We start from the raw sequence: 23,703 nt of genomic DNA, 5'->3' as shown, positions 1-23,703 counted from the left end.
GCCTCAAACAATAAGGAAAATGTCTCATTTTTGCTGTTGACAGTAACCATGACATAATATGTTTGATACCTTTCATGTCAGAGCTTGCTACCAGTTTTTTATGCTGAACAGCCCCCAGAATGGATGGAGGGTTGGTGCCTTGGCTGAGGATCCTGAAACACTGATAGTGCCAGAGGATGTGCTGCTGTGCTGTCCTCTTTGGCGTTCCTAGCAGGGAGCCAATCCCTGGGCCAGGCCTCAAAACCCAATTAAAATTGTAGGTCAAGTTTGAGCCAAGCTCCTTGCTGTGAGAGCCAGCCCTGCACAGACAAAGAGGCTGCCCCTTTTCCTCATGGCCACAGCTCTCATTAGTGCTAATGAGAGCCAGGCGCATGCACTGACAGGAGATGTCTCCCAAGCTCTCTGATAGCTCCAGCCATTGGCAGTCTGGGGAGATGGACAGCATTTGTGGGTTTTTTCAGCTGAAAATCAAAGTCATGAAGGGATAGAGACAGCCCCTTCCATCTCCCCTGCCTTTCAAACGTGAGGGAGGAACAAAGAACCCAAATCAGATGGTTTTGTCTTGCACTGTGGCCCTGGCAGGCTCTTCAGCAGACACGCAGATCTCTGCCTAATTGAGGAGCAGCCTGTCTTTAAGAGCTTTTACAGAGCCTTCTGCCAAATTATCCTCCTTCTGAGGGAACTGAATGTCACCTCCTTGACCTCAGCTTGCCCTGCTGTGGTCGCTGTCATGCCCAGTCAAGAGGAGCCCGTCCTTCTCTTGTGTGAGGGTGTTGCTTGGCTTGAGTTTCATTTTAGTTATCTTCCTTGAGAGTTCTTCTTGATGTCCCCAAATGCAGGCCGCAATCACTGACTAATCCAGCATGAAAACTTGATTGACTTTTTAAATAAGCTACTTTTACATGCAAAGCTTGGGGAACATTTTAGTTCAAAGGGCCTGTCGGTGGAAAGCACTGAGATAAATAAACACAGTGAAGTTTGGACTGGTAGCACAGACAATGTGAGGCGAAGACTCACAGTCCCATCTGTGTTGGAGGTTTGGAGGGAAGTTGGCTGATTTTTTGGGGGGTTTTAGACAAAAGAGAATCTTAGAAAACAATCTTTTGATACCTTTGGGATGAGGGCAGCTTTGGGCAGGAAGACAGCTTATTTCAGGACCCTGTGGCCATGGGGCAGCAGGGGAGAAGGAAGCTCAGCTTCTTCCAGGGAGAGCATCATCCAAAACCTGGAGCTTTTCTTGTGAGGTACTAAACACTGCAAGAACCTGAAAATGGATTATAGATTGTAACCAGACTTAGTATACTGAGTAAACATTTTAAAGACTTGATATATTGGATGATGCGTGGTTAGGTCCAATTCTCAGGGTGACCTAAATAATCTTTTGGCTTTTAGATTTGTGAGAAATATTTCTGCCAGTGAAATGATAATATTGCTGAAAAGATTGGGTTTTATCTCTATATAGCCCTTTGCCTGGAGGAAGATTAAAGGTGAAATGCCTAAAACTATAAATTCAACAACTACTGCTTTCCCTTCTCCTTGATGGGTCCTTGAACACCCAGGAGTGTAAGAATTGTCCTGTTGATGGATAGTTTGCTGGTTTGGGTTTTTTTCCTCCTTTTTTTAGCTTTTCCTTCCTCAGCAGTCCCCGTGGCAGGTCCCCAGTGAAAATACCTGTGCTAGAAAAGGTGGCATATTGGAAAATTGTGACATGAGGGTGGTGAGGGGCTGGCACAGGCTGCCCAGAGCAGCTGTGGATGCCCTATCCCTGGAAATGTTCAAAATCAGGTTGGACAGGGCTTGGAGCAACGTGGGATAGTGGAAGGTACCCCTGCCCATGTCCTTTTCAATCCCCCCAAAGACAGAAAAATTCCAATACAGGAAGTCAAAAGTAATAGAACCCCAGAAGGGTTTGAATGGGAAGGGACATTAAAGATAATCTCACTCTACCTCTGGCCATGGCAGGGACACCTTCCACCATCCCAGGTTGCTCCAAGCCCTGTCCAACCTGACCTGGTAAGAGGAGCTCAGTAGGCATGTGCTGACAGCTGTGATCTCCTGTCTTCTGTGTAAGCAAGAAATTATCTCTGAGGGAAGCTGCAGACAGGGTTTTATTGAGGCAGTGACAAGGTGCTTGCACATGCAGGATCCCAGTCCTGGCCCTGGTTGTAAAAGGCAGGAGGAGGAGGAGGAGGATGGCTTTGAGCCACTGGGGACAGATCCTGCACTCATCCTCTGGGAAGTGCTCTTTTCAAAGCAGCCATCATTCCCATTTTCCCATGGAGGGCTCTCAGAGTTTGTCCTCCTAGGGTGCTGCAGCAGGGCAGGGTGAGGGATGGGGCGCTCAGGTCAGTTTGTCTGTCCTTTGGCACTCTCACATCACTCCTCCACCACGTTTGGCAGCACCATCGTTCTGAGCGTGCCAGGGCAGGGCTGCAGCCTTGGGCTCACTGTTGCACAGCTCTTTCTTGGAAGTGGCTTTTCACCATCCTTGGGTGACGGAGGAAGGCCAAGAAACCAGGAGAAAAGCCAGCTCCTGGAATCATGAAAGTTGGAAAAGGCCTCCAAGATCATCAAGTCCAACCTTGAACCCCTTCATGGGGGTGATGGCCCTTGAATGCCTCCTGAAAGCACCTGCCAGGCTTGCATGCCTCCTCTTGCTCAACCAGGGCTTTCTGGAATTTTGGGGGTTTTTTTGGAAAGGCCATCAGTGTAGAGCATCTTGGTGCACATTCAAACACAGTCACCCTGCAGAGAGAAAAAGCTGCTGAGGGAGTTCTGGTGAGGTGTAGCTGGAGCAGGCACCTCTCCAGAGGATCCTGCTGAAGAGCTGGGATCACTTCACACGTTTCACTGTCGAGGTCGGGGATTTCCCTCCCCCATGCAGGATGTTGGCACAAGGAGCCCGCAGCCCACAGGTGTGTTTAATCTCCAGAGTAGATTTTGGGGCTGTTTTTTTTCATTTCCCGTTGAAGTACAGCTCTGCCCATCATATTTTGATCTTATTTCTGCACTAGGAAAGCTCCCTGGCACTGCCATCAGCTAATTACAACCATTAAATGTGTTCCACACTTAGAAATTATCTCCTGAACATAAACAAGGGGCAGTGGAAAATGCAGGCTGCCTTTTCCCCTGTGCACAGGGACTGTGAGACCAAAATTCCACTTGAACAACACGGAAAAAAAGGGAATTGGATGTGCACCTGTGCCCAGACAAATGTTTGGGTTAGGTTCCAAACAGAATTTATCTGCCAAAAAGGATAAGAAAAATTGATTGAAACCTCTAATTGCTTTACAAGTTGCCATAATAAATTATGTATTAATGTAAATTATTTCATGGGAAAAGAACGTAGAGGAAACTTGAGCAGAAGGATCATGCATTATGTATAAAAAGGAACTGTAAAAATATTATAGCAGCACATTTGTGTCGCTGTAGTTAAAGTTGTGTCAGCGTTTTGGTTTTACACCCTTCTCTGTGGTTATGAGTGGCCGTTAAAATTTACTCTGTGTCACCAGAGGAGCACAGCAGTCATTGAAAAAGCCCAGGGCCATCACTGAGCTGCAAAGTGCCTGATGTGTCCGTGGGCTGCTCCTGCAAAACCTGCAGCTCAGCCTTCGGATACCTGGCTGTGATGCTCTGAGGGTGGATCCCGTGCTCCATAGGGCAGTGCAAAGCTCTCAAGGATGGAGGACAACACCCATGTCCCCAGTTTTGGGATGTGACTCCAGTCCACGAGGGTTTGTTTGATGCAGCGAAGGTTTTGTGAGAGAACAGCTGGGTTTTGTTGAGGTGTCAGTGTTTATTTTTTTCAGTTTTAAGTTAAAATGCAGAAGTAAGATGCTGTTTCATCCAGGGACACTAACAGCCAAGAAGGAGCTGTTTAAGCAGGGCAAGAGCCCCTCAGGCTGCACTTACAGCGTGCTCTGGTTGTCCCTTTGTTCTCCAATAGGCAAAGAAGAGTTTTCCAGCCAGGCAGCTCACTTGCAGACCAAGGGCTCTCGTGGTGGGTTTTATCCTGGAACAAATTGCTGCCTCAGGGTAAACCCGGCTGAGGTTTGTAGTTTAAGAAAATTAATACATGTTTAACTGCAGCAGAATTAATGGCTCCAGTGCAATTATCGTTATCAACGCGTGCAGGATGGGACTCTTAGTCTTTAAAAACTGAGCAGAAAACCAGCTGCTTTTCCTCACTAAGGCTTTCCAGAGTTCTTTAATTATACCCTCGGCCTTTAGACTACTCCATTTTCAATTTTTTTCAGGGCAACCTGCTTCCTACTTGCACTGAAAACCCATTTTCTGGGCTATCTGGTATTTTGGGACTGGTCAGAGATGGCTGGGGACTCGGAGGGGCCAGGTTGTGCCAGCTCACATTGTGCAAGGGGAAAAGCAAATAACCCCAAGCTGGGGCTGGGGATAGTGGTGCTTTTACCATTTTCTTTGCCAGGTTTGGAAGATTTATAGCTGTTTGTGCTGAAGCAGGGGTGAAAGAGGAAGGTGTCCCGTATCCTCCTCACCAAGGCCTTTTGTACAGTCTCCGGCCAGAGGATCGTGGCAGCTTGCCATGAAAAATCGGCTTCTATTTCTGTTTCTTTTGTCTGCTGACCTGACCCAAGAAATCTCCCTGCTGGCAGCATAGTACAGAGGAAAAATAATAAAGATCTAAACATAGATGGAGTTGTCTAGAGCAGATTTCTCACTTTTCATTGTGTTTATTAAAATGAGGAGAGCAGCAGTTGAAATGCCGTGCGGTTATTGCGGGCAGAGCCAGGCTGTTTGTGGCTGGAGCTGTTATGGCAGCAGCTGGAGAAGGGAGAAATGGGAAAATCGGCCAAGAGTGGTGCAAGGGGCCCCAAATCTGACCTCCTGACTTGAAACCTTAGTCAGAAGCGTTCTGCACTGTTGCATCTTCCCTACCAGGCTGGTACCTGCAGCTGCGGGCTGGGCACGGCTTTTGAATTCATCCTTCAGTTGCCTGAGTGGAAATACCCAAAAAGCCCCCCAAAATATTGCCTGGTTTAGATACAATCATGTGAAACTTGGCAGTGACGGTTCTCCAGCGCGGCTGGGCTCTGTTTGCAGCAGCCAACGACAAAAACAGGCACTGGGGAGAGGCTGTTGGCTGATGACTTTTTTCCACTGCAGCAGCTGGCGGGGTTGTCCTGCCATGGTTTTCCTGCTGAGCGTTGAAGGTGTATCTGCAGAGAGCCCCATCCTAGGCAGGGCAGCCCAGCCCTGAGGGTGCTTTGCTTTATTCTTTTGCTGTCAGTGGGATGTGTGTGGGAATGAGATCATCCTCCTTAATCCTCTCTTCCATCGTGGCTGTCCATGGGAAGCTGGGGAAGGGTCTGGAGCACAAGTCTGATAAAAAGAGCTGAGGGGGCTCAGCCTGGAGAAAAGGAGGGTCAGGAGGCACCTTCTCACTCTGCACAACTCCCTGACAGGAGGGTGCAGCCAGGTGGGGATCTCCTTCCAGGTGAAAAAGTAATAAAACAAGAGGAAACTGCCTGAAGTGGCACCAAGGGAGGTTTAGATTGGATTTTAGGGAAAGGGCTGTCCAGCCCTGGGCAGTGGTGAAGTCCCCATCCCTGGAGGGATTTAAAAGCCATGTGGACGTGGCCCTTGGGGACATGGGTTAGTGGTGGCCTTGGCAGTGCTGGGTTAATGATTGGACTCAATGATCCTAGAAGGCTTTTCCAACCTCAGCGATTCTGTGGTTCCATGTTTTTTAAATTCAGCTGTAAATTTGGGCAATTGTCAGTTGTGGAGCCCAGGACAAACCACACAGATCTGAGGCATGATTTAGCACAGAGATAACCAATAGCCACAACATTTTACACTGCTGAATTCCCCTTAGCTAGTGCAACCTGGAATATTCAGAGGCATGTTTTTATCTTCTTCTAGCAGTTTTGCTCCTGCTGGGACTGTCACTTTGTCTCTCTCTCCATCTACACCACACAACCCACTCTGCTGGCAGTTCAGGAAACCATATTCCAAGAGTTAATTAATTTGTGCTGGAAAACGTCCCATATGCTACTCTTTTTGTTTATGGACGTAGAAAGCGAGTCGCAGAATTAATTAACGCTAATGCCTGTGCGTGTGTGTTGTTTGGTTTTCCCCCCCCCCCCTTTCTTTTCTCCTTTCTGAACCAGAAAATGACAGATGGAGAGATCTCAGCAGGAAATGTCCACTCCAGCTCGAGCAGCCGGGCGCCAGCATCTGGGACTGCCTGTCGGACAAGGGCGAGGAGGGCTCGCGCTGGCCGAGGGACACGGCCGGCACCTGCTCCGTCACCAACCTGATCAAGGACCTGAGCCTCAGCGACCCCCACGGCCACCCCTCCGCCCCTCCCAGCAAGCGCCAGTGCCGCTCGCTGTCCTTCTCGGATGAGATGTCGGGCTGCGGGACCTCGTGGAGACCCCTGGGCTCCAAGGTGTGGACGCCGGTGGAGAAGAGGCGCTGCTACAGCGGCGGCAGCGTGCAGCGCTACTCCAACGGCTTCGCCACCATGCAGAGGAGCTCCAGCTTCAGCCTGCCCGCCCGCTCCAACCTGCTCTGCGGCGGGCAGCCCAGGAAATCGGCTGCTGGGGGGCACGGGGGAGACAGGGTGGACATTCAGAGGTCCCTGTCCTGCTCGCACGACCGCTTCTCGTGCTCGGAGTACGGCGCGCCCTCGGCCTGCAGCACGCCCGCCTCCACGCCGGAGCTGGGCCGCCGCGCCGCCGGCCTGTCCCGCAGCCGCTCCCAGCCCTGCGTCCTCAACGACAAAAAGGTGGGAATCAAGAGGAGGAGGCCGGAGGAGGTCCAGGAGGAGAGGCCCTCGCTGGACCTCGCCAAGATGACCCAGGTAAGAGGCGGCGGGGCCGTCCCTGCAAGGGGCACAGGTGTTCTGAGCCTTCAGCGTCCTCCAGGGAGGGTCGGCGGCACGAAGAGTAATGTGGGTGTTATGGGGAAACACATCCTGCTGTCCAGGCAGAAAAACCCCTTTCCTTCTAAATGGATTTCTGTGGCACATTCACGCGTTTCTCTTCCATGCTGGTTTTTGCACGCCAAGTGCACCATGTCGTCATTTCCTCCTGGCACGAGTTTTGAGGAGGAATATGTTAAACCCCACATTTTTGAGTTCAGGGGAGAGGAGCCTTGGGTCTACCATGGGGAGATGAAGGCAGCACCCCAAGGCCCCCAGCCCTGGCTCCATCAGGTGCTGAATTCTTACTGCTACAGGCTTTACTTGCTCTTAGGCTCTGTAATTTTCCACTCTAGAGATGTTATCACGTTTCATTTTCAGTTGCAAACACAGAGCACAGCCTCCCTCTTCGATCTGCTGCTCAGAGCCAGATAACAGACTTGAAGCACAAATCAGGGAGGATTTTGCTCCTTGGTCCTCTCCCTGCTGGACCAAGTGACTGGACATTAGCAAGAGACAGAGCAAGAGGCTGAATTGAAGGACAATGTTTCCCTTCCACACTCATAAGATTTCCTGCAGTTTTATGATTTGATATTGCCCACATCAATAGTTTACAGTCACAAAGTCAATGACACGTCAGCTCAGTTTGGAATGGAGATAATGGCGGGTGTGAAGGCCCCAGGGCTCCCACTGTGGGAGCAGGGGTGCCCTGCCCACCTCCCAGGGTGGGCTGTCACCTTCTGGTGGCCTTAACAATTCCCCCACGGTTGCAGTTCCATGTGATCGCCTGCTGTGCTTCATCCCAGAGTCACCTGTGTTGGGAGTGTTTGCCCTAAAGGTTTCTTTGTAGTGCTGGGGCCAGCAAAGCCTGTGTGGTGCAAGGCATCCTCTTGTTTTCTGCAGGGAAACTGCTGGGAGAAATTCACCAGATGGGTGAAATCCAACATTGTGTGTGCATTTTCCCCTTACAAGAACGGGATATTTTATGGTGTTCTGTGCTTGGCAATGCAGAAGGTGTTTGAAGGAGCACAGTGGTATTGGAGGAAGAGATCATTTTCTCCTCCTCCAGAGGAGCTTGGAGGAAAAAAAGGGTGAAGGAGTCACACATTTGGGTGAGATCACGCAAAAAACATGAGGATTGCTTTTGACTTTTTGTAAATCACAACAACATTTATTATGCCAAGATTTTTTTATTGGATAATAAGCTGGATGGACAGTAAAAACCATGTACATGTGTTGTTATACTTTACTAGCCACAGGGTGGAACAGCACAACTGCCCCTGATTCTCTCTGTACAAGCAGACAAGCATCATTTCACTTCCCTGGGAGTGTTCAAGGCCTCTTTGGATGGTGCTTGGGACAACCCAATCCAGTGGAAGGTGTTCCTGTCCATGGCAGAGGGTGGAACGAGATGGGCTTTAGAGACCTTTTCAGTCCAGACCATTCTGTGGTTGTCTGGTATGGTGGACAGGGAAGGAGGAGGCTGTGCAGGCTCTGGCTGGAGAGACCTTTGTTTCCCTCTGAGGATGTTCTGAGGCAGCTTCTCCATTGCATCAGTCCAGTGTTTGTTGGCTGGTTTGAAAAAAAAGGCTTGGCCTAGGAGATGCTGAGGGTCAGCAGGAGCTTCCCTTTCCCTCCAGTGGATGCCGAGGCCAGGCACATGTTTATAATTTGGATGGCCATGGCTTTGACGTGGGTGGGTGATCCAAGGATGACAAAAAGTCCAATCACTTAGACGTCCAAAAGCAGCTCAGTCCATGTTCCTGGAAAACCCTCAGCTTTAGGAATAGTTGTGTTTTCTCTGGCTGCTGTCCCTCACATCAAAACACCTTCCAAAGTGAGAAAGCAATGCCTGAACGCTCAGCATTGCTCAGTGTTGGGGTGGTTCATCCTCTGAGAGAAGTGATACCACAAGGAAAGGCTCGGAAGCTCCACACTGTGTGGCACAGGCTCTCTGGGAATGGGGAAGGGGTTGCCTGGTGCATCATCTCTCCTGATGTCCATGGGCACCCCCTCCCCCAGCCCCTCCTGTCCCTCTGGTCCAGGCTGGGTGGCCGGAGCCGCTGCCGAACGCCCGACGGTTGCTACAACCAACAACCAACAACAGCATCACTAAGGAACTCCCCAGTGGAATCCAGTCCAAGCAGCTCCCATGGATATTTTCAGTTTCCAGGCAGGAAACCCAGCCAGGCTCAAGTGCCTGTGGCAGCGGGTGAATCCCCAAGGCAGGGATGTGCTGCTGGGTGTGGGGTGGCAAGGCTGGAGCAGAGTGGGAAGAATGGGTTGGACTTGATGATCTTGAAGGTCTCTTCCAACCCTGTGATTCTGTGAAAGCAAAGCTGAGCAAGGGCCAGGGTTTCAGAGCTGAGGGCTTGTGGAGAGCAGCACTGGCAGGCAGCTCTTGACGTGGGAGGACTGGCACAGAGGGACGAGCAGGATGAGGCAAGTCACGGGGAGCATTCTTGCCTTTGGTGGGGCACGGTCAGAGCCCTCCCCGGGATGGGAACGCCAGGAAAACCAGCTAATTCCTCGTGGGGAATAAATGTGCTCGAGAAAACCCTGCACATTTGGGCATCCTCCAGGCTGCTTTTAATGCTTCCAGCCCAGGACACTGCAGAGTTGGGTGATTTCAGAGGAAGAGCTGAAATAATGGCAAGTGTCTGTGTGGCTGCACATGTGCTCAGGTCTGGGTTTATATGGGGTAGAAACACCTCGTGTGCAATGGGCAAAGTGAAGGACAGCCACAGTGTCCAGACTGGACTGTCCAGTTATCCACAAAGGATTCACTTTTCAGATGGGGAAACTGAGACGTGGGGCTTTCCCTGAGTCCCTGGGTGCTAATGTCAAAGTAGGAACTGAGCTTTGAGGTGCTGGGTGCTGGATCGGCATCTGGCTCTGGCAGCAGATTGGTTAAATTTTCACTTGTGCTGGTAACCACATGTGTTTGTAGGCCTGAAACCTGGTGCCATAATCAAAATAAAAATAATTTGACCTGAAAGAAATGTTTTCTTCATACTGGGAGAGAGATTTAGGCCAGGCAGGAGGGGAGGGAGCCGCTCCTGGAAGCAATTACATGGCTACATAACTGGGCTAATTAAGAGAGAAATCTAAATGTTGAATTTAAGCTGGCAGGGAAAATACTTAGGAAAATATTGCCTTTCGTTCCTCAAAATCCTGGTTGTGTCTCTTCTGTCTGCAATTCCCATAGTCCAGGGAGGGAAGGTGAGCCCATATCCCTCCCTTTATTATTTGCTCACCTGGCACCAAACCATACAGGCTTCAGCTTTGGGCAGAAACCAAGCCCTGAACATGGTTGTCATTGAAATAGCAACAATTTTAAAAAGCCACAGGCACCACGACAATCCTTCTGCTCCTTTTAAATGCACATGAACTCTTTGCCTTGTGCCTCTTTGCCTTCAAACTGTGAATGATCAGTGGGGTCTCAGTCAGGTGAGTGGGTGACATTGAGGTGTCATTTAATTATCCCAGGTCTGGAAGCAGGTGAGGTGGGAAGAAGCTGGTTTCTATCTTCACCCCAGTCAAGGAGAGTTTGGGTGCCTGGCCTGGCATCCTTAACATGAGGACATGAACCATCCTCTTATTTCAGTGTAGAGTTTGGGCTTGCTTTCCATCCTCAGCTTTTATTCCTTCTTTCCACGTGAAGCACAAGCCCAAGGAGGACATGTCCCACCTCCCTGATCCCAGCAGTTCTTCTGACAGAGTGGTAATGAATCTCCTCACAGCTTGCCCTCCTTCCCAGGCATGGTGCTCTTGGCCTCACAGCCCCAGGGACTTTGTCTGTAGGGGCAGGCCAGGATCAGAAATGGTTGGGATCAGATTTTTCCATGAACTGGGAGGTTTTTCAAAGAGCTGGTTTTCCTTTTTCTGACGTGGGTGCATCTAAAATAAACGGGAAATGAGAAGTGTCTCAAAGGTGACAGGAGGTTTCTTAGACCCCAGGAGTCCTCCCAGCTGGGCTGATTTGGCAGGAATGAGTGGTTTTACCCTTTACAAGTCACTCAGAGAAGCATCTGGGTGAATTAGGTGAGAAGATGAATTTTCTAAAATAAAATCACACTCTGCCAAGGATGCTGTGTGGTGGAGAGACACCCGCTGGGTTTTCCTACCCCGTGGTTTGGTGAATTCTTCTCCAGAGGAACTTGACATGTCCCACCTCCACATCTGCTGCTTTCTGACATCCTGGTGTGAACATTTCCTGGGATCTCAGGCATTGTGTGCTGAAACATCTCGTGGCAGCACAAACATTGGGTTTGGTGGCTTGGCTGAGTCATCGACAGGAAGCTGAGCCATAGGCCAGCCCTGATCTTGGTGTGTGCAGATTGCCTTCCTTCACACAGGCTCTGGGCAGCTGCAGGGGACCCATGACATGCCCCTCACACCAGGAACTGCCACCCTCAGTGGGAATTTGCCATAATCCCCAGCTGTGGCCACACAAGCCCTCGCTATCTCTTCCCCATTCTGCTTCCTGCTGTCTAAAATTTTGATGTGGTGGTCACTGAGAGATTTCAATTTGGGTTAGGATGGTTCCAAATACAGCTATCCTTGATACAGATGTGCTTTTTAAATGGATAATTTTTAAATATATGTGTTTTATATATATAAATATATATATAAGAGAATATATGTAAATGTTTAAGGACAGGTTAGATACAGCTTGGAGCAGCCTGGTCTAGTGTGCAAAGTGTCCCTGCCCAAGTCAGAGGTTGGAATGTGATTGTCTTTGAAGTTCCTTCCAAGTCAAACCCTTCTATTTTTCTAATTTTTAATGTATATATGTATTTGTTCAACCCAGCCATGTTCCCTGCAGCACAAACCCTAGACAGGAGTTAGCTCTGGCTGGAAATGGAGGGTGGTGCTGTAGAGTTTGAAAATACAACTTTCCATGAAAGGAAAGGCACAAATATCTCAGTGGCACGTAAGGCTTTGCACTGCTGACAGGAATTGTCAGTTGTGATGAGATCCTGGTTCCTCCCAGTTGCTGGATCTGTGTGTTGGTAGCAAATCAAGGCTTGGAGGTGGCTCTTGTGCCCCATTTCTGATGGCTCTTCAAGGTTTTAGTCCCTTTGTGAGCCTTCAAAGAAGTTGCAGTTTGAAGAACTTCCTCTCTCCTAATAAATGCTGTACTCCTGGTCTTTTCCTTCTGAGTTTTCTCTAAAATCCATTTAATTTTCTACAAAGGTTGAACACTGGGGATTCCCAGGCAGCTGTGAAAGTATTTCTCCTCTGCGAAGCTCTGTATTATGTAATGTCTTGCAGCATATGAGACAGAGAGCAGCTACTCTAGAATAAATAAAGCAATTAAAATACAATATTGCTCTGCATCTCCATGGCTTACGGAGAGCATCCCGTGGTCATGAGGTCATAACTTCTCCCCTGTGAGGGATGGGTGGGTGAGAGGGTGCTGGCAGCAGTGGGCACAGCCGAGGAGGTGGTGAGGGTGAAGCCCTGGGTGTGCCTGATGAGGGTGAGTTACAGAGAGGACTTTGTGCCTGTTGTGGGAAGGGTCTGGCCACAAGGGGACCATTGACGTTGTTCTTTGGACAGACAGAGCCTTTCATGGGTGACTTCACTGCCCTGCCAGGAGCACGTGCCTTCAGAGGATGGAGTCATCTGCACCAGGAATCACAGGAGCATCCCCTGAAATTAGGATATGTGGTTCTTGTGGTTTTCAGGGTTAAAATCAGCTCCAGTCTGGGCTGGAGATCCAGAGGGTCTCCAGACACAGTGCAGAGTGTAATGCTTGTGATGGTCAGGAGCCTGGCTGGCCCCTCTGCCTTGTTTTCCCTTCCAAACTTAGGAATGCTGGCGGTTTCCATGAGGATCCAGGCACAAAGGAGTTTGTACGCTCCCAGAGCTGAAACAAGCAGCCCACCAGTTTGAAATTATTCAGACTGGTCTTGGCACTGAGTAGGAAGAAGTTTCAAACTGCAGGGTGGGAGAAGGGGCCTCTCCTCTCTGAGCACCCAAGTTTTCACTTGAGGGATAAAAATCTCTAATTTTCACGTAAGAAGACTTTCTGTTTAAATGTTGGCACCTTTCAGGCTTGCTGGAGAGGGCAGGAGAGGTGGCAGTGATCCTGGCTGGCGTCAGCACCCACTTGAGCCAGTGACAAATATTTCCAAATGTAGTGATAGGCAAAAAAACTGGAGGTTTTAAATTCCATACGTATCCCAGGAAATAGCTTGCTATTGATGTAACTTCTGAGAGAGATTCCAGCTTCCAAGCCCCAGTGTTTTTTAAATAAACAGGAGTGAGAGTCTGCAAAGGTCAGTTTGTGGCTTGGTGGGAAAAAATCTTTGGGTGAGGATCAAAAGAAACTGGTTTAAAGGTGGGAGGGACACCTTCCATGTGTCCAGGCTGCTCCAGGCCCTGTCCAGCCTGGCCTTGGACACTTCCCTGGATCCAGGGGCAGCCCCAGCTGCTCAGGGCACCCTGTGCCAGGGCATCCCCACCCTCACAGGGAAGGATTCCTTCCCCAAATCCCATCTAACCCTGCCTTATGGGACTATGATGGCATTCTCCCTTATCCTGTCACTCCCTTGTCTAAAGTCCCTCTCCAGCTTGAGTTCAGCATCTTCAGGCACTGGAAGGGGCTCTGAGGTTTCTCCCAGTTCCATCCCATTCCATCCCCTGCTCCTGACTGTACCTGCTGCTCCTGCCTCCATCCCCTGCTCCCAGCTCCGTCCCACCACGAGGCTCAGGGATGAGGATTGAGTGCTGCACTCACATGGGAGGACAGGGCTGGGAACACAAACAAAGCTTGGCAGTGTCTGTCCCAAAGATGGACAAAATCCAATTGTATCCCGAGGATGCACATCTGATTCACCATGTGCTCATTAACCCTCCCATCCCCAGGCTTGTGTGCTGTGTGACTCCAAAAAACAGCTTTCAGAAAGCACAGGGATTCACCCTTGAAGGAGTCAGAATGCTCAAAAGTGGCATTTTGGCTCAAAAAAAGCCAAAAGGGATTTTCCATGATGGTTTACAAAAGAACCCCAGCACTCTAGGAGCTGCTGGGTTAGACAGGAGCTACCGGGAGTTACTTGGAACCACTTGCCTTGCAAACATCTCCCAAAGCATTTCAGGGAATGGTGCTAAATAAATAGTAAATAAATAAGGGCCCTTCATTTTTGCTTGCCAGAGAGAGATGCTCAGGGCTAGCCCAAGGTCGAGGCTGTGACAGGAAAGTGAGGTGTGTTTCAAGTCTGCACTGGATTTGCAGGAGGTCTTGGCAGGTGGGGGCAGTCGGTGCAGGTGCTCCCCACTCTGGGTTTTTGGTCATCCACAATGTGATCTTATCCTTTTGCTTGCTGGTATTCTCTTTTCACTGCTGCTGAACCTGAGGCATGAAGTTTGGTTTTGATTTTTATAAGGTCTGCCTTATCATTTAGGCCCTGAAGTGAGAACCACAGTGGCATAACAGAAATGTTACTTCTGTGCTGAAAATTATGAACTATGGAAATGGAACAGGGCTGAGAAAAAAGAGTAATTCCATATCAGTGGTGTTTCATCCTACTCTGGCACAAGTCAAATCACTGAATTTCCCCAAAGTTGAGCCACTCCAAATCCTGGAGTTTTGGCAGCTCTGGGGACAAGTCAGGCTCAGGTTTTCCCTTTTCCTCTGAAATCCATGGCACTGCAAAGCCATCGCTGGGAAAGCAGCCCTGCCACTGTCCCCACTGGGCTCCTGGTAGTGCTGAGTGTGTTGGCATAAGGGGCCTTGTTGGTTTTTGGGGGGTTTTTTTTAATTTTTCTTAAGGTTGGGATTGAAGTGTTAGAGATGGTATTTCGTGTTTAGGTTTAGATGTTTATTATTTTTTATGTATAAGTTGTGAGTTTTATAGCATTTTATTAATAAGTTATAAAATGGTTAACTATTTTTATATAAGGTTTTTAAAGGTTAAATTATTTAATTAAGAAATGATACTTAAATTATTTTTATTTTAAGTTTATTAATTTAATTATTTGAAGTTTGTAGTGTGGATTTTTTTTGTTTATTATAAAATATTATCTAAACCTATGAATAAGAAGGTGAAGAAGAAGGTAAAGAAGAAGGATTAGTTATTGTTTTAAATTTTTATATCAGTTTTATATATACTACTATATTTTAAAACTTTAAGTTTTCTATTTAGTGATATTATATCTTCTAATTAAACTATACACTTGTAATTTTAGTGTTATTAATTAACTTTGGAAGTTTTCTCTATGGCTTTAAGTCAAATGTAGTGTTTTCTTGGGACTCAAGAGTCTGTTAGTACAGGAAGTTTAAAATTCTCAGTATCTAGGACTCTAACAGGGCCTGCAGTGCTCCAGGGATGTGGATCCCAAGAGGGTGCAGAGGAGGAGGCAGAGGTGAAAGGCTGGGAAGGGCAACCTGTAAATAAATAAATAAATAAATAAATACACAGTGATCACTAATGACCTGTCTGAGCAAACGGATTTTTCCAGCTCATAGCAAAGGGTTCGGTGTCTGTTAGGGAAATATTTGTTCTTGGCAGGAAATGAGGGTTTCCTCCAATTATTGTTATGAATAGGAAAGGGCTGGGAGGCTGTGCTGGGCCTGGGTCCCCACGTGTGGGATGCTGTGGCATGCTGTGGGATGCTGTGGGATGCTGTGGGATGCTGTGGGACACTGTGGGATGCTGTGGGAGGCTGTGGGATGCTGTGGGAGGTGGTGGGATGCTGTGGGACGCTGTGGGACGCTGTGGGAGGCTGTGGGACGCTGTGGGATGCTATGGGATGCTGTGGGAGGCTGTGGGATGCTATGGCGTGCTGTGGGATGCTGTGGGATGCTGTGGGACGCTGTGGGATGCTGTGGGATGCTGTGGCATGCTATGGGACGCTGTGGGACACTGTGACACAGCCCAAATCACAGCAGCTGCCATCATGAAGTTCTGCAGAGCTTAAAAACCAACTCAAATCCTTTTTCCAGTCTCATTTTCCAGTCTCAAGCACCTCTCCCTCCTCCTCAGCAGCACAGATGAGCTGTGCTTTCCCTGGCACAAATGCCAGGCAGGATTTACCGCGATGAAACAACCAAAGCATTTATATATAACGATACAAAGATAACAACTCAGGCTGGAGTTGCTTTACAGGAGATGTTTGCCTCAGAGAGTGATTTAAACCCGAGCCAGGCAGAGAATCCCCCAGTGGAGGTGACTTTGCTGGCTGGGGAGGGCTGGCATTCCCGCATGGAGCTCCCTGGCACCGGGTTATTTTCAGCTTTCTGCAGCAACTGTAGCCCAGTGTGCTAACAGGAGGTGATGACAGCTTGGGAGGTAGGGCCGGCGCTGCTGACAGCTCGTAGCGTTACACCTTTCCCGGGAAAGTTGTGGCAATCACCTGGCAGGGTGAGGGGAAAAAAAAAAAGAAAAAAAGAAAAAAGGTGTTTGAGCAAAAAGCCGTGATCCCCACAGGGATCACACCCTGCTGATGTTTGTTCTGGTAGAGCCACCACGTTCGCAGGGATGTGTTTTGGGGAAGAGCTCACAGCTGGGTGTTTCACCACGGGAAGAGTCAGACGGGGGAATGTTGCTGAGGGATTTCTCCAGCTTGCTGTCGGGGCTCTGCAGCCACCAGCCCCGTCCCTGATGGGGAGGGAAAACCTGAGGAAAAGGATGGATGTGAGGGATGAGTTGCTTCCTGCAGCCTTCTGTGATTGTAGCCTCGGTCCCTGGACAGTGTGGAGCATCACGAGACCCTGTGGGAAGGAGAAGTAGCCTGAGCTTGGTCACCAGCATGCAAGACGGGCTTTGATTTGGAGCAAGCCTGCAGCTTATTCCAAGTGACCAAGAATTTCTTATTTATGTATTTTTATATGATTTTTCAAGCACCTCCACTAGCAACGCCTCATTTTCTCTCTGAGGCCTTGCCCAGCCTGCTGGATTAAGGCAGCTTTGGGAAGGGTTGAAGAAGAAAGTTCTTTGGGAAGAAGAAGAAGAAGAAGCTTCTTTGGGAAGAAAAACCAGCACCTCAAATGGTCAAAAATGGGTCCCTGTGGTCAGTAAATGTGGTTTTGGTGTACAGTGCATTACAGGTCCCTGCTGGGTGAAGTCAGGATGGCCAGAAACATCTCCCAAAATCCATCTTTGGATTCCCACAGTTTCCCTGAGAGCAACAGGATTTGAGGTGCCTGATACCCCTTTTTGTCTAGCACTGGAGGCCAATGTTGTGGAGAGGCTCAGAGAGGCCCAGGGCTGACTGGCCATGGGGAACAAGTGCCACATTGTGCCACCAAACCTGCTCTTTTCTGCCATCAGTAGAGGACTCGATTGCCTGGTTTCTCCACCTCAGCACCTCAGCACGTGCTAAATTCACCCCATAAATAAAAAATGAGCAAATAACTCTGGAAGGGCTGCAGACAGACGCTGCATTGATGGTGGAGGATGATCCTTTGCTGCTCCACAGCCAGCCCATGGAAGGCTGGCTTGGTGATCGCCGTCCTGGGGGGTGGCAAGGTGAGCTGTGGGGTTTTGTGGCAGCCAGTGCCTGTGAAAACTTGCTTTCTGAGCTGTCAAACCTGCCTCAGAGGGAGCGTCTCTGCCCAGCGCCCTCTGCACGTGGCCTTCCTCCACCAGCAGCTGCTGCAGCACTGGGACCATCCGAAGGGGTTTTCCATCCTCTTGCATTCCCTAGAATGACTCAAGGGTTGCAGCATGTGTGGATTTGAGGAGGGAAAATGAGCCCATTGGCTTGGTTGCCCAAGTCCCATGAAATGCAAAATTTCACTGAAAGTCAAGTAACTTCATGGCTGTTCCCTGAGATGTGACTGAGCTTGGAAATGCTTTTCGTTTGGATGGGAAGAATCGCAGAATCACAGAATTTCTAGGTTGGAAGAGACCTTTAAGATCATCGAGTTCAACCCATGTTCCAAGACCTCAACTAGATCATGGCACCAAGTGCCACATCCAGGCTGTTTTTAAACACATCCAGGGATGGTGACTCCACCACCTCCCTGGGCAGATGATTCCAGTATTTGACCACTCTTTCTGTGAAAAACTTCCTCCTTAATTCTAGCCTTTATCTCCCTTGGTGCAGCTTGAGACTGTGTCCTCTTGTTCTGTCTGTTGTTGCCCGGAGGAATGTGCTGTGGACCTGTTGAGTCACTCTCCAGTCTTCATCCTCCTCCATTCACCACCACAGGAATCACTAATCTCCTCTGAAGCACTGGAGAGCATCTTCCATCCTCTGAGGATTCTCTATCCCACCTGTAGCAGCCCAGCATGTCCACACTTGGGTACCAAACCCTTGGAAGTGCCTGATCCAGGAGATGAGCTCGATTAAGAAGGAAAAAAATGAACATTCCCAGAAGTGCCAGGGTTTTGTTTGTAGAAGGGATTTGCACTTCTGAGAGGGCTGTTGACTTTCAGGAGACCTAGGCTGTTGAAGTGCCTAAATCACTGTTGGAAATATGCTTGCAAATTTTGTGAAGTGCTTAGAAAATATTTCTACTATGTCCTCGGGCCTTCTCCAGTGGTAATTATGAGTTGTCCTTTAACCACAGTGTGCAGCTCTCTACTTGAAGCTGTTGCATGCTCAGCACCCAGAAGACAGAGGCATGGCTGGGATTAAAAAAAAAATATGACCAGGATGACGTGAGGGCTGGGTGCAATTGCATACTTAGAGAACAAATGTCCTTTTTTTCACACGGGCTTGGGGTTTGTGGGTTTTTGAAGGTTTCAGAGACTGAAGGCCACGTGAAATGTAGCTTCCCCCAGCTTGGGCAGTGGCCAACTCCTCCTGGGGCAGCAGGAACTTCTCTGTTTAGATAGAGCAGCTTCTGCAATGACTCTTTTTACCGTGGGCATGGGGTAGAGCAGCACCCAAAGCCTCTGGTCCATGGGTCCAACTCAGCACAAGGCCCTTTGATTTGTTAAGAACTGATTGGAGTGTGATGCAGAGCCCCTGCATCTCCCTTAGGAGCCCTGTAAATTGGTGATCTTCCTTCGTTTACAGCCTGGGGTAGGTTATTGTGGTGGAGTTTCTCCCAGCTCACCTGGATTTGAATGAAAAAGCCCTCAAGCAAACATTCTTAATTCCTTGGGAATGCTACTGGGGATGTTTTGGAGCGAGGTTGTGTCTCAGGCTGTGTGTTTGGTCCTGAATTGGGCCAGCCAGAGCAGATAGAGGCAGCAGCCCTGTCACTCTGTGTCACCAATGCTCTGTTGGGTGCTGAAGTTCTCCTGGCTCCCTCAGCCTCTCCTGGTGCTCCAGACCCTTCCCTGGCTCCTTTCCTTCCTCTGGACACTCTCCAGCCCCTCTTTCTTGTCATGAGGGATGCAGAACTGACCAGTAACAGGTGAACATCTGGGATTTATGGAATTCCCATTCAGGCCTATCCCATGGGTTATGTCCAGGCCAAATGTCTAAGAAGTGAACGCTCCATCACTTGCTGGCTTGATGAGAGGCTCCACAAGCTGCTGAGATCCTCCTCAGTGTCCTCCTGCTCAGAGCCCACACTCTGCCGCTGACATGGCCTCGCTATTTCCATCAGCACTCAGTAATGAGGGTTTAGTTTGTTCTTTTAAAAACCAGCCCGGGCTAAAGGCATTCCCTGGCAGGTGAGCACGCTCGTGGCTAGGCTGCATCCCTGGGAGGTTCTGCGTGCTCTGCTCCAGAGGGTTTGGAATGCCTGCATGCTCCCTGTCATTCTCAGAGTTTGCAACTGTTTAGAAGGCGGGACAGTACATAAACTGAATCAAGTTTCTGGCCAAGGTAACCAGGCGTGGAGACTCGGGGAGCAGATAACTGTGCTCGCCTGGTCTTTAGTGAGGGGAACAGCCATGAGCCATCACAGAGGAGGGTTTTGCAGAACACAGGCTCCAGCTACTTAAAGTGCTGAAGTTTCTCTTGGCTAATAAGGCGAGTTGTTGGAAATGTTCATTCATTTTTGGTGAGCTCTGTTCTGCCTTACATGTGGAACTGGGCAATGCATGGGGTGGAGATGGTGATGGGACCGATCCAGAGCAGGCTGGGGGTGGTTTTGATGCTGTTGCCTTTTGCAGGGGCAGGGGGGCCATAGGACCTGCCGTGGATGGGGAGATGGGGGGTTGCAGCATCTCTCCATCTCCCAGGGACCCGCTGAGTGCTCATGCTGCTCTGCTTGTTTTCCTTGGGGCTGAGGGATCTCGGGTTTGGGGTCGGGAACACTCCTAGCTCATCTGGTGTAACTCCTACCCCAGTTTCAGCATTCTGCCCAGCCTCTACCTCAGCTGCCTCTCTCCCCTTGCCTCTGCAGAACCGCCAGACTTTCAACAGCCTCACCTGCCTTAGCACCACGGCCGAGGATGGCTCCCAGCGGCCCACAGGGCCCCAGGCATGGACGGCGGCCCCGGAGGTGATGCCGGGCAGGACCCCCGCCTGCACCCCGGTCCCGGAGCCACCGCGGGCCCGGCCCGATGAGCGCAGGGCCAGCAGGGATGACCTGTCCTGCGAGGAGGAGGAGGAGAGCAACGGGAAGGAGGAGGACAGGGCGGCCTGGCGGAGCAGCGGGCCGGGCACCGAGAGCCTCTTCCAGCTGGATGGCGAGATTGACATCGAGCAGATAGAAAACAACTGAGGAGGGAGCAGCTCTGCTCGCCCTGGGCTCTGGGGGCTGCCAGCAGAGCCAGGGAGGGCTCCTGGTTGCCAGCGAATTTGCGGGATCCTGTCACTGCTCCCCTCCTGCCAGCTGGAGGGGACAAAGCAGCTTTGCCAAAATTTCATCAGGTATTTAGAGGAATTCGTGTGCATGCGTGTGTAAATCTTGAAATTCTTTGTAACTACTGTAGCCAGAGATCAGCCAGGCCGAGGAAAGTGCCTGTCCCACAGGGAAACCAGGCATGGGGATCGCCAAAAACTCAGAATCCACGAGTAAATGGCTTTTGCCAGGATAGGGGTGGAGCTGAAGGAGCTGGTCATGCTCCCACAGGTCCCACCTGTGCTAGTTCAGAAAGGGGTGCACAAGGAGAAACCACCACCCCTGGGACTGGAGAAAGGGGGGTGAAAAGCAGAATATTTAGATTTGCAAACCGAGCACTGGCTGGTGGTGCCGGGGTGGCCACAGTTCCTTTTCTCTGGCACCATCCCGTGTGGCCCCAGCACCCCCTCGCTCCCCATGTCCCTGGCAGGGCTGTGAGGAGGAAATCACAAGTGAAGTGTTTTGCTTAAATTTAATAATGGCGAGAGCTGGATTTTTACTCCTTTATTTTTAGTTTTCCTTTTCCTGATGAGGAATTAAACAGATCCCTGGCCCATGTGGGGCGGCATCCGCAGCAGCGCTTGCTGGGCGCTGTACGGGGATGCTCAAATGCCTTCCTTCCCTATTTTTTTCCTTCCCAGCCCCCCTCTCTCAACTCTTTTGGGAAAAAAACCCTACTCAGGCTCTGTGCCACCCTCATTTGGGTTGCCAACACCCTGTTTTGAGCAGGGCTGGGCTGTTTACCCATTTACCAGCAGCTGTGCCCACTTTGCTACCCAGGGCAGGGCTGCCACCCTCTTTTTTGGGCTTTACTGTGAAGGGCTGCCTGCCCGAGGCACGTCGTGGAGGGGTTACTTGACAAAGTCAGCTGGCAAAAGGCTGAAAATCCAGGTAGCAGCACTGAAAGCTTTTCCTCTTCCTGTGCCTTTTTAAAGCACAGATAAAGTGGTGACCATTCTGTTTGTACGATATGAATTCTCTTTGCTAAAAATAAGCTGTCCACTTGCTAACAGGTTTAGAAGGACACATATTTCTTTTTTCTCCCTCTTTTTTATTTTTTTTATTATTTGTTTGTTTGTTTAAAGCTCTAGGAAAGCTGTACAAATGGCTTCCAGCATCTTCTGGATTCCTTCTGCTGGTTCCTTCAAGCTCAGGGGTCACTTCCTGAGCTTTGCAAACCTGAGAAAGGAAAAAAAATCATTGATATCAAGAGCAGCTGAAGACAGGACATTTTTTAATGGGGTTCAGCAGCCCCACTGGCAATGCCTTGAGGGTCCATAACTCAGAAAGGCTGAGAGCTGCTGGTACAGGTTTCATTCATCATTTCTGGTTATGTTAGTGCACTTTTTTCCACAGTGGTTTGGGATGTATGTGGCATCTCCCACCACAGTGGAACCCATTGGTTGTTACCCCTATCCTGGCACTGCTGAGGTTTTGCTGGTGGCTGTGGCTGTGTCCACTCCCTCCAGGCAAGCAGGACAAGCCCCAGATATTCGGGGAGGGGATGTCAGGGATGTCTTTTCATTTTGGGGAACCCTCCAGCTCTTTTAAAGTGTCACTTAGAAAAAAATATATCCTGGGTTAATTTTCATGCCTCCTGTTGTGGAGGGTCCAGGCTGCTGCCCCTCTGTCTGTGCCCCTGCAGTGGCACCCTCACAGCAAAATTCTTGGCTTTGAGTCTTCCTGATGCTCCATCCATCCCTCCCCACCACTGACACGTCCTGGTCTTGGGGCACACAGCTTCTGCTGGCCACAGGCACCTCCTCAGCTGAGCAACAAAGGGCAAACTCACCCAAATCCTGCTGGCCACAGGCACCTCCTCAGCTGAGCAACAAAGGGCAAACTCACCCAAATCCTGCTGGCCACAGGCACCTCCTCAGCTGAGCAACAAAGGGCAAACTCACCCAAATCCACATCCGGCCGCTGCCGCAGAGCTCCGGGTGGGCTCTCGCCTGGGCATCCCCAGGGCTGGAATTCCTAAGGGCTTCTGTTTTCTTTCCAAGGGCTGCTCCTGGTGCCATGCTAACCCCCCAGAGTGGGAAGGTGGCCAATGGCCCAGCTGTCCTGGAGCTGGTGGCCAATGGGCCAGGGCCCAGCTGTCCTGGACGTAGCCGTAGCATTCAGTTTACATTCAGCACAACCCGTTTGCCTTACTAAAAATGCTTCTCCAATGAGTCATGGCCTTATACTGGGCACGTTGGCGTAGGCACAGACTACAGTTAGCGACAGTTCTGAGGCCACGGTGGTGTTCTGTTGGGTATTTCTTGTTGGGTTTGTATGATTTCATGTACTTATTCTCAGTTTAAGAAAGCCTTACTTTTAAAATTTTTTTCCTCTTTCTCTCTCTCTCTCTCTGTAGAGGTAAAACATTTGTGGATTTATATATATATAAATATATATATAAATAAAGTAATTAAAAATATTAAATATAATATAGTATGTGCCTCAGATTCAGGGGACATCCTGTTGATTGTAAAGTCAGAAGTGGCGTTGCTCCCCTGGTGTCAGGAGATCTGTCCCCTACGCAGTGGGAGAGCAGGGCAACCCCTGGGGGTCTTGCTCTTGGTTTGTAAAGGACTTCACCTATTACACAGATGTTTTGGGAGCCCCCCAAATCCCCTGGCAAACCCCTGCCGGCTGCCAGAATGTGATACTAAAGTAATATGCAGACAAGGGATGTTATTCCTTGCTAGGTAGCTAAAATAGGTTCATTATTGTGAAGGGACTCAGTGGCTTGTCCAAGGTGTGACCCAGTCTGGGCAGCAGCTGTTTTGGGATGACACCAAAGCTGTGGCAGCAGCAATAAAGGTTCTTCATCCTGAAAAAAATAGGATTTTAACATAGAAAGTCTTACCAGGCACACAGGAGTTTGCTGTGTGTTTTGCAGATGTAGCTCTTTGAGCCTGTCCTATGAAAGAGTACATGAAAAAAAGAGAAACCAACGAAAAGAAGCGTTTGTAAAATAGATTGTAATTTTTCCACGTGCTAGCATAGCCTGTTTGGCCAATAAAATTGTGTTTCAAGTGCATTGTTTAAAGCTCCTGGCTGCCCAGGCAAACAGACTGACGTAGGATGTTCTAGGATTGTAGCAGTGCTTTGCGGC

General features: G+C 49.6%; 1 protein-coding gene across 4 annotated transcripts in view; it reads left to right on the top strand.

Moving 5' to 3' along the window:
- The window catches only part of FAM53B (family with sequence similarity 53 member B), a 42,857-nt gene extending 20,702 nt beyond the window's left edge, over positions 1-22,155 (top strand). For all 4 annotated transcript variants that reach the window (XM_038140057.1, XM_038140060.1, XM_038140059.1 and 1 more), the window contains 2 exons: positions 6,147-6,841; positions 20,160-22,155. In XM_038140057.1, coding sequence (XP_037995985.1) covers positions 6,147-6,841; positions 20,160-20,480 — 1,016 coding nt within the window. In that variant the 3' untranslated portion in view covers positions 20,481-22,155. The remainder of the gene's footprint in view (positions 1-6,146; positions 6,842-20,159) is intronic.
- The last annotated feature ends 1,548 nt before the right edge of the window (positions 22,156-23,703 follow it).

The sequence above is a fragment of the Motacilla alba genome, chromosome 6 (assembly GCF_015832195.1).
Source record: "Motacilla alba alba isolate MOTALB_02 chromosome 6, Motacilla_alba_V1.0_pri, whole genome shotgun sequence".
NCBI lineage: Eukaryota > Metazoa > Chordata > Aves > Passeriformes > Motacillidae > Motacilla > Motacilla alba.
The sequence above is the reverse complement of the archived record's forward strand: the minus strand, read 5'-3'. Positions and strand labels throughout refer to the sequence as shown.